We start from the raw sequence: 10,260 nt of genomic DNA on the forward strand, positions 1-10,260 counted from the left end.
GGCAAAGAGGTTACAATTAATTCCATTCAATATTAGAGGAAGTGGCTATTGTTCAACTCTGTACTGGATTGATCAATGACTTGTTGCTTCCTAAGAAATGGGCAATAGATGGCAAAAAATGCATCCAGAGTGGTCATGTCACTCGCTAAGACATCCTTGATTGCACTTATACTTGGTAGCTTAAGCGATGGTTCAACCGTGGCAAAGGGAGGAAATATAGTAATTCCTTGACCACTTCTCCTGCAGAATGTGAGAACGAGTGCTTGGTGAAGCAGAGGTAATACAGCCAAATGGATGCTGGTAAAAGGACCAAACTAATCACCTCGATCATACTATCATCAGGAAAATTGAAAGTCTGAAGCGTCTCTTGCTCTACACTTACAGTTGCTGGTACTCCTCCGGGAATACTGAAGATAAAAGCAACCTCATCCGGATTGGCTGCGACCGAAGTGATATAATAGCCCTGCTTTGACCTTTCATGGATGCCTTCAGCCGGATACTCAAAATCTAGCTCTACGGCCTTAAAAGTTTAATGTAAGAAACTGAATCAGAGCAATCCTCCAGTTCCAGACACTTCAAAGGAAATTCTTGAATGACGAGTAAATTGGGTAGTAGTAGAAAAGGAGAAGAAGAAAGAAGAACCTGGTCGGTAAATCTGGTTCCTTTTGATGAAACTACTGCCCACCGGCTCCCGGAAGTGGCAATGGCGGTGACATAAAAACCTTCTGCCCACTTCTTCTTGATCCACTTGAAAGGAAATATATCAAAAACACTACAGGACTGCCGAATATTCCAGGTCCCTATGTGTACATCAAGAAAACCGGTGAAACAAGCATTCATGGACCGACCCTTGGACATTATAACTAGAAATCTGTCGTCATCTGCTCCGGCCACTGCTGTGATGTAGAAGTTCTTCGACCATTGTTTCCTAATCCATTCCTTCAAATAAGGAAATAAGCAGTCAAGACAGTCCAAATTGAGAATCCCACTGTGAAAGGCTGATGTATGTATGTTCCTAATGGATTAAAGAAATTCTTCCAGTTTTGTATTATCAGGATTGTAACATGCAACTACTGGGATCTACTATAGATGAAAGTCCAAAGTAAAGCTGTTCAAACAGAACCTCTGGAAGAGAGCCGCATGAAAAAGCATAAATCTGAGCAGTGTAGCCAGCGCTATCATCCATTATTAAGGCCCATGACTTAGAGCGAAAACTGTAGGCCACACTGGTGATGTACATTCCCTCCGCATGTCCCTTCTCAATGTGTAAGATGAGGTCGACATAATCCAAATTAGGGAAGTATCTGCAAGTAAGAGGAAGATTATCAATAAACGCAAGGTACCCCAGAAAAAACTAAATAAATCTGAAATGCAAATCCTCACCTTTGCCTCATGGGTGGATGCATATCATAAATGCTAATCCATTGTGTTAGTTTTGATCCCATTCGTATTTTCCTTGATGGCTTGTCGTCGTCATTTAACCGCGCTCGCTTATGTGGTACCTGATACATGCGTATCACATGAAACAGGAAGACATGGCTCAGGAAGACATGGCTCAGGAAGACATGGCTCAGGAAGACATGGCTTAATTAGTGGACGAGCTCGAATGAGAAATTTCATTAACATCTATTGCTTTTTGCTAGAATAGGATACTACCTCCTGAGCGACATCGGTGTGTACAGGCCAAACGTATGGATTTAGACCAATGATCCCATGGAAGAGAGAAATGTATCTAGCATAGTTCGGTTCTTCATCGAATTTCAGATTAAGCACAAACGTGGTGAACTGCAGGTAAGGCTTAGGACAAGTGTCACACAGTGTGTCTGGAGCAGTGGCCATCTTTCGCTTGCAAACAGGGAAAGACATTTTTTGTCCCTGAAAGAACTGTGGCGATCAAAAGAGTGATACAGGTGTATGGTTGAAGAAATCTTCTCTGGGTATAGGGAGTGAAACCTGATCACTTTGCCTGGGCAAATGACCGCGGATAAGATAAACGAGCATGTAAACCAGAGACTCTAGGTCGTTTCTTCTGCTACTTGTTCTGCCAAGTTGAGTGTGCACACTTGCGAATAGAATTGTTCCTCTGTAGTAAGGATTTTTTTCAGTGCATGGAACTGTAATTAAAACAGGTAGGGCATGTGGTATGTGCATATGAAGATGTTGACATCATTTTGACCGAACCTGAAATCTTCTGGAGTTTGGTCGTACTTAACGTGAGAACCAGTGGTGGGATCTTGCCATCTCTTAGCTGCAAGGTAATGAATACACAATGAGGCATGTGCATTTCTCCTAAGCGATCACTAATTTCTAGCATAAAAGTATTCACGGAATTGGTAGATACCTAATCCAAGGTCAGTCAGAAATAATCTTTTCTCTTCAGGAGTTCCTGGAGGACCAAGCAAAAAGTTACCTGGTTTTATGTCACCATGGATGTACCTGCCCGGAAAAAAAGCATACATGAGAAACATCACAAAAAGTTGGACCTGGCATATATTTCTGATTGCCTGGCCTACCAAAAAACTGATTTGACTAACCGATAAAGAAAATGCTAACAAACATGCGACTGGAAGCTAGCCATCTATTACCCTCTAGAGTGCAGCTTCTCAAGTATAGATATTGCTTCAACGGCAATACATGCAATTGCTTCCAATGGAAGGCTAAAGTAGCAAAGAAAGAGCTAACATCAGAAGCTGAAAGATAATTAAACATTGTTTAAGAGAACCAGAAGAACAGACACTGTAAAAGCTGTTAACTTCACAAGGAAACATACGTTGGGAAGTTGTTGACCAAATTGACTTGTAAATTAGGTCCAAGCAAATCCATGACCTGCATATACGAAGAAGATTATCAAAAACTTTGCATTCTAACAGTAAAAAATACGAGTCGAAGGGAATGCACATACCATGACATAATAGTCACCTTGTTGCCCCTTGTAATGTACTTGTGGCAGTGGTATGCCATGACTTTCACCCAGATCACTGCGCAATATGCGGAACGCAGATGCGAAATTCAACACCCTAATCCACTTTCACATGCAAGAGCAAGATATAGCCAAATCTAACATGGAATAATTCTAAAGGACTCACTCATAAACTTTCCACTCATTAGGGATGCCACCTTCACATCCTATGCTGTCTTTATGCTCAAATTTTATGGCCACCTAGGTAGTGCCACATTAAATGATGTTAACTAACGGTGCCAACGTAATGAATAATCTGAAAATGATAAAATTAGAGCTCAAAGCCATACCTCTGCTGCTTCCACACCAGTTTGATCACTTGAGGTTGGACTGATGGCTCGACCGACATAAACTTGCCCGAAACCTCCCTTTCCTAGTTTTCTTTCTATTCTGTAAACCGGAGAATCATCGATCTGAACCTGAGACAATCAAATTTTCAGTACGTATTTCGAGCTTGCATGGTGAATCATTGAACCGTTTTCATTACAACTGTCGGTAATTTATAATCTGACCCCGTGATGCATGGAGTTCTTGAATGGACCAAAAGTAGTTGATGACAGAAAATTTGTGGAACTTGCAAGGGATTCTAGTTATCGACTGAACTAGATGAAATTTTCCCCTTTTCTCTTTGGCCGATAAAGTAGCCGAAGATGACCCACCAAAGATCTTGTCATGTTTTCCTTTTGCTTTGTTTGATTTTGCTGAATCAACGCAAAAACAAGAAAGACACCGACTGCTCCATGGCAATGAATTTCTCAAATAGAAAAAGCAAGAACGGCCCAAAAATTTTGCGGACTAGTCAACATGGGATTTGACTTTCATTTTTTGTCCTTTCTCCATTGAACCACCCATTTCCAAGAACAATGCAAGGTACCTGTTCAGGGATTGGAGGAGCGCTGCTTTGGTTCTCATCTTGATGCCCCTCATCGCCTTCACGACTTTGGCCGCCGGACTGGTCCATATCTACCCTTCCCAGCTTTTTAGATCAATCTTGATGGTTCTGAACCGTGTCGTCTCCACCTATCTCAACCGAGCTTTGACGTTGAAGGAGATCTTCTTTTGAAGAGAAAGTGACGATCAAGCAGAATAAGTCCTTTCAATCTTTTTTGTTTGTTCTCTTTGTTTGAGAAAACGATTTGGGTTCTTGAAGAGAATGAGTGGGCAGTGGGAGGTTGAGGGCGTTAGTTTTGGCGCGAAGTAAGAACTTTTGAAAGCGAAGGTAGCCAAAATGCTGTTATTTCGGTTGACCTCTGATTGATTATGATAATTTAATGGGAAAATACGCAAAGTCATCCTCGTTTCTCGTGCTAATCCTAACTTTAATTCAGCAGCCGCCGCCGATATTGCCACCGCCTGTCATTGAAGCTGCCGATCGTTTCTCTATCTCCGGTGGTGCTTGCACCGCTCTCTTCTTTGCGCTCTCTCTCTCTCAATCCCGTGACAACCGTGGAAGAGTTTAGATCAAGGTCGTCCACGACGTCTACATGCCCGTGACCTCAAGGTTGTCCCCAAGTGCGCGCGCGAGCTTAGATTAAGGCAATTAAAACCTTTTTACTAGTAAAGCTTTCTGATAAAATGTCAAAGTGGTAATTTCAGATACTGAGACTGCAAAGTGATATAACGTGAAAATCAAGAACAGCAATTGTTATTTTTCCTTTCCTTATCTCAAAATCTATGCGATACAAAAAGCTTAATGCAACCTTGAGTTAAATATCCACTTTCATCGATCCCCCCAAAAAAAAAGTAGTCCACTTTCAAAGTTTTAACTTTCATTGCAGGGAAGACAGGACAAGTGCAATAGTACAGTAACAATAGAGATGATCTTGTCAAGCAATATCTCTCCAACCGCTTGATCATTCAACAAATGACTAGTTTTCATATTCGACTCTACAGCCCTGAAGTTGGAGTTGAGCCGTCACGGCAAATGGACATCTATACTGTATCCCAACGGCGAACATCTTGCACGCAGTGTAATGGTCACACGGAAGTCCATAGCATGCACCCTGGCCACAGCAGACGGCAGTAACATGTTCATCCATCACGTTCTAGTTGTAATAACTACGATTGTAATTCGTGGTCTCCGCAGCCCAATCATTGAGGACTATATGCACGGCATCATGGTACAGCCCCCAGAAATGAAGTTGGTCTCGTTGCAGATTATGCTTACCAACTCGTGTCTGGACAGCATCTCGCAACATTATTGCTCTGAACTAAGAGCAGACCCTCAAAATGATGACTGTAATTTGTCGGAAAGCGACCCTCTTGGGTTATCTCTCTCTATTTTAAACAGATTTTTTTTCTGATTAAGCTTAAACGGCACAATGCAGTAAACAAGCAGATACATAATCGAGCACTCAGATCCTAACTGTTTACAATTGCTTGGTATTCAGAGAGAGGGGTCGTTCTTCTGTATAAAAACTTACTTTGATGCCAGCTTCTTCCAACACCGATGTTCCTAAATTTCTCCTCCCGCTGATATTTAAACTATCACTTGGCATGATCACCAACACTAAGCCAGTTGACTTTTTTCTTCTCCGTTGTTGTGATCAAGTATTAGTAGAAAAATGATGCCAAACTTATCTGGGAAATTCTTGAACTTTTTGTCCAGTTGCATTTATGCATATATAAGGTCAATGTGAGGTCAACCTCTGGTACAAAGTCGACGTTTTCGCTGGACTTACGAATTACTAGTCTGGTTTCCGAAACTCCAATCATACAAGACGAACAATCCACACAGTCAAGTCCCAATGCGTACTGCTAAATTTGTCATGCTGTCGCATCTCATGGAGAAGAATTGGTTACCTCTTGGCAAAATTTACCAAATGTAAGCCTAATTCTTTCTTTTTTGGTTGAGCTTGAAAAGTTTCAGGAGCAATACTAAAAGCTTCCTCCACAAAAGTATGACAAAGAGGTTACAATTAATTCCTTACGGCATTAGAAGAAGTGACTACTATTCAACTCTGTACAGGATTTGATCAGTGACTTGTTGAACTTGCTTATTAAGAAATCGGCCATAGAAGGCAAAAAATGCATGCAGAGTGGTTGTGCCGCTCGATGAGAAATCCTTGATTGCACATATATTTGGGAGCTTAGGCAATGGTTCGACCGTAGCAAAGAGAAGAAATATAGTAATTTCTTGCCTGCTTCTCCTGCAGAAGATGAGAACAAGTGCTTGGTGAAGCAGAGTTAATACAACCATATAGATGCTGGTAAAAGGCCAAACTAATCACCTTGATCCTACTATCAACAGGAAAACCGTAAGCCAGAAGCGTCTCTTGCTCTACACTTGCGGTTGCTGGTACTCCTTCTGGAATACTAAATATAACAGCAACCTCATCCGGAGTGGCCTCAACTGAAGTGATATAATAGCCCTGCTTTGACCTTTCATGAATGCCTTCGGCCGGATACTGTAAGTCTAGCTCTACAGCCTTAAAAGTACAGCACAAGAAACCAAATCAGAGCAGAATCTTCAGGTTCCAGACACTTCAAAGGAAAATCTCGAAATGAGGAGTAATCGGGTAGTCTCAGAAAAGGAGAAGAAAAAAGAAGAACCTGGTCAGTAAATCCAGTTCCATCGGACACAACTACTGCCCACCGCCTCCTGGAAGTGGCCATGGCAGTGACATGAAGGCCTTCTGCCCACTTCTCCTTAATCCACTTGAAAGGGAATGTACTGGTAACACGATATGCCTGCTGAACACTCTGGGTCCCTATGTGTATATAAAAAAAAACTGGTAAATGGTAAAGTGTAACGTTAGTGAGGAGTCATCGCAATAGAAATTAAGCATCCACTGACTGACCCATGGACATTATAACCAAAAATCTGCCGTCATCTGCTCCAGCCACTGCAGTGATGTTGTAGTTCTTTGACCATTGTGTCGTAATCCAGTCCTTCAAATAAGGAAATAAGCAGTCAAGAGAATCCTAGTTGAGAATCCCACTATAAGAGGTTGATGTATCGATGTCCCTAATGGGTCTGGTACAAAAATTCTTCCAGTTATGTATTATCAGGATTATAACATGCAACTATTGGGATCTACTATAGATGCAAGTCCGAAGTAAAGCTGCTCAAACAGAACCTTGGGAAGAGAGTCGAATGCAAAAGCATAAATCTGAGCAGTGTAGCCGGCGCTGTCATCCATTATTATGGTCCATGTCTTAGAGTGAGAACAGTAAGCCACACTGGTGATGTACATTCCCTCCGCATGTCCCTTCTCAATGTGTAAGCGGAGGTCGCCATAATGCAAATTATAGAAGGATCTGCAAGAAAGAGGAAGATTATCAATACAGTCAAGGTACCGGAAAAACTAAATAAATCTGAAATGCAATTCCTTACCTTTGCTTCATGGGTGTATGCATATCGTAAACGATTATCCATTGTGTTAGTTTCGATCCCATTCGTATTTTCTTTGATGGCTCATCGTCATTTAACCGCGCTCGCTTATGTGGTACCTGATAAGTGCGTGTATCACATGAAAGAGAAAGACATGGCTCATTAAGAGGACGAGCTCAAATGAGAAATTTCATTGACATCTATTGCTTTTTACTTGAATAGTATACTACCTCCTGAGCAACATTGGTGTGCACGGGCCAAACGTGTGGATTTTCATGGATGATCCCATCGAAGAGAGAAATGTATCTAGCGTAATTGGGTTCTTCATCGAATTTTAGATTTAGCACAAACGTGGCAAACTGCTGGTAAGGCTTAGGACAAGTTTCACACAGGGTGTATGGAGGAGTGGCCATCTTTTGCTTGCAAACAGGGAAAGCTTTACCTCCTCCCTGAAAAAACTGTGGCAATCAAAAGACAGATACAGGTGTGTGGTTCAAGAAATCTTCTCTTGGTATAGAGAATGAAACCTTATGTCTTTGCCAAGGCAAATGACCGCGGATAAGATAAACGAGCATGTAAGCCAGAGACTCTAGGTCGTTTCTTCTGCTACTTGCTCTACCAAGTTGAGTGTGCACACTTGCAAATGGAATTGTTCCTCTGCAACAAATTTTTTTGTGGTGCTTGGAACACTAATTACACAAGTAGGGCATGTGGTATGTGCATATTGAAGATGTTAACAATATTTTGACTGAACCTGAAATCATCTGGAGTTTGGTTGTACTTAATGTGCGAACTAGTGGAGGGATCTTGCCATCTTGTAGCTGCAAGGTCATGAATAAACGTTGAGACATGTGCATTTTCTCCTTCACAATCACTAATTTCTAGGGAATAAAAGTATTCATGCAATTGGCAGATACCTAATCCAAGGTCAGTTAGAAACAATTTTTTCTCTTCAGGAGTTCCAGGAGGACCAAGCAAAAAGTTATCTGGTTTTATGTCACCATGGATGTACCTGCCCAGATAAGAAGCACACATGAGAAACAACACAAAAGTTGAACCTGGAATATATTTATGATAGTCTGGTCTACTGTAACTATGATTTTTCCGTTCGATGAAGAAAATGCTGACAAATATGCGATTGGAAGCTAGTCTGCTATTACCCTCTAGAGTGCAGCTTCTCAAGTACAGAAATTGCTTCAACGGCAATACATGCAATTGCTTCCAATGGCAGGCTGTAGTAAGGAAGGAGCTAACATCAGAAGCTGAAAGAGAATTAGAGATTGTTTAAGAGAACCTGAAGAGCAGACACTGTAAAAGCTGTGAAGTCAAAGCTGTTAACTTCACGAGGAAATATACTTTCGAAAGTTGTTGACCAAAAGGTCTTGTAAACTAGGTCCATGCAAATCCATGACCTGCATATACGAAGAAGATCATTGAAAATTTTTTATTCTAAGAGTACAAATTACGAGTCAAAGGGAATGCACATACCATGACGTAATAGTCACCCTGTTGCCCCTTGTAATGTACTTGTGGCAGTGGTATGCCATGACTTTCACCCAGATCACTGCGCAATATGCGGAATGCAGATGTGAAATTCAACACCCTAATCCAATTTCACATGCAAGAGCAAGATATAGCCAAATCTAACATGAAATAATTCTAAAGGACTCACTCATAAACTTTCCACTCATTAGGGATGCCACCTTCACATCCTATGTTGTCTTTATGCTCGAATTTTATGGCCACCTAGATAGTGCCACATTATATCATGTTAAGTAAAGGCGCCAATGTAATGAATTATCTGAAAATGGTAGAATCAGCGCTTGAGGCCACACCTCTGTTGCTTCCATGCCGTTTTGATCACTTGAAGTCGAAGGATTGATGGCTCGACTGACATAAACTTGCTGGAAAGCTCCCTTTCCCAGTTTTCTTTCTATCGTATACACTGGAGAATCATCAATCTGAACCTGTGACAATCAAATTTTCAATACATATTTAGAACTTGCATGGTGAACTATTGAACCAATGGTATTGTACCTAAAAGCTTTACGACTGTTGGTAACATATAATCTGATATTGTGATGCATGGAGTTCTCAAATAGAGCAAAAGTAGTTGATGACAGAAACTCAATTCATGAAACTTGAATGGGGATTTTAGCTATAAATATGTACTAGACGAAAACTTCCTCTTTTTCTCTTCCGCCAATAAAATAGCAGAAAATGACCCACCAAAATCTTTTTCATGCTTGACCCTTTTGCTCTGTTTAATCTTGCTGAATCAGCACAAAAACAAGAACGACACTGATTGTTCCCTTGGAATTGAATTTCTCAAACCTAATAGCAAGAATGGCCCAAAAACTATTGAACATGGTGTTTGGCTTGCATTTCTATACTACCTCTACTGAACCACCTATTTCCAAGAACAATGCAAGTACCTGTCGAGGAGTCTTGCTTCTACGACGTCGACTTCTAGACTGATCCATATCTACCCTCCCAGCTTTTAATCCAATCTTGAGACGGTTCTGAACTGCGTCGTCTCCACTGGTGGTTCCCTTGGAATTGAATTTCTCAAACCTAAAAGCAAGAACGGCCCAAAAACTATTGAAACATTGAGTTTGACTTGCATTTCTCTACTTCCTCTACTGAACCACCCATTTCCAAGAACAATGCAAGTACCTGCCGAGGAGTATTGCTTTTACGACGTCGACTTCTGGACTGATCCATATCTACCCTCCCAGCTTTTAATCCGATATTGAGACGTTTCTGAACTGTGCCGTCTCCACCGGTGTCGGCCTGAGTTGATGTGGGGGAGATCTTCTTTTCGAAGAGAAAGGGACGGATCAAGCAGCGTTAATCCTTTCAGTTCTCGTTTCTTCTTCTCTGGAAAGAATGATTTGGGTTCTTGAAGAGAATGAGTGGGCAGTGCCTGAAGAGTCTGTTGGTTTTAGGGGGGAAGAACGAACTTCTG

General features: G+C 41.4%; 2 protein-coding genes across 2 annotated transcripts; both read right to left on the minus strand.

Annotated features, from left to right (window-relative positions):
- Positions 1-192: 192 nt before the first annotated feature.
- LOC115674483 (casein kinase 1-like protein HD16) lies at positions 193-3,920 on the minus strand. Its single transcript, XM_056310758.1, has 16 exons — positions 3,834-3,920; positions 3,250-3,378; positions 3,087-3,160; positions 2,903-2,978; positions 2,771-2,826; positions 2,586-2,657; positions 2,342-2,436; positions 2,182-2,248; positions 1,954-2,083; positions 1,657-1,875; positions 1,384-1,502; positions 1,124-1,304; positions 849-939; positions 643-800; positions 323-520; positions 193-240 (listed from the first exon to the last, which is right to left on the minus strand). The coding sequence occupies exons 1-16, from the start codon at positions 3,918-3,920 to the stop codon at positions 193-195; spliced, it is 1,800 nt and encodes a 599-aa protein (XP_056166733.1).
- Positions 3,921-5,814: 1,894 nt separating this feature from the next.
- Positions 5,815-10,260, minus strand: LOC115674482 (casein kinase 1-like protein HD16). Its single transcript, XM_056310970.1, has 17 exons — positions 9,969-10,260; positions 9,728-9,866; positions 9,128-9,259; positions 8,965-9,038; positions 8,781-8,856; positions 8,649-8,704; positions 8,453-8,524; positions 8,210-8,304; positions 8,047-8,113; positions 7,820-7,949; positions 7,523-7,741; positions 7,296-7,411; positions 7,039-7,219; positions 6,760-6,850; positions 6,512-6,669; positions 6,190-6,387; positions 5,815-6,108 (listed from the first exon to the last, which is right to left on the minus strand). Exons 2-17 carry the CDS (start codon positions 9,773-9,775, stop codon positions 6,049-6,051), a joined length of 1,773 nt encoding a protein of 590 aa, XP_056166945.1. The 5' UTR covers positions 9,776-9,866; positions 9,969-10,260; the 3' UTR covers positions 5,815-6,048.

Source organism: Syzygium oleosum, unplaced genomic scaffold (assembly GCF_021117445.2).
Source record: "Syzygium oleosum isolate NSW1041296 unplaced genomic scaffold, Sole_v2.1 Sole_v2.04, whole genome shotgun sequence".
Classification (NCBI taxonomy): domain Eukaryota; kingdom Viridiplantae; phylum Streptophyta; class Magnoliopsida; order Myrtales; family Myrtaceae; genus Syzygium; species Syzygium oleosum.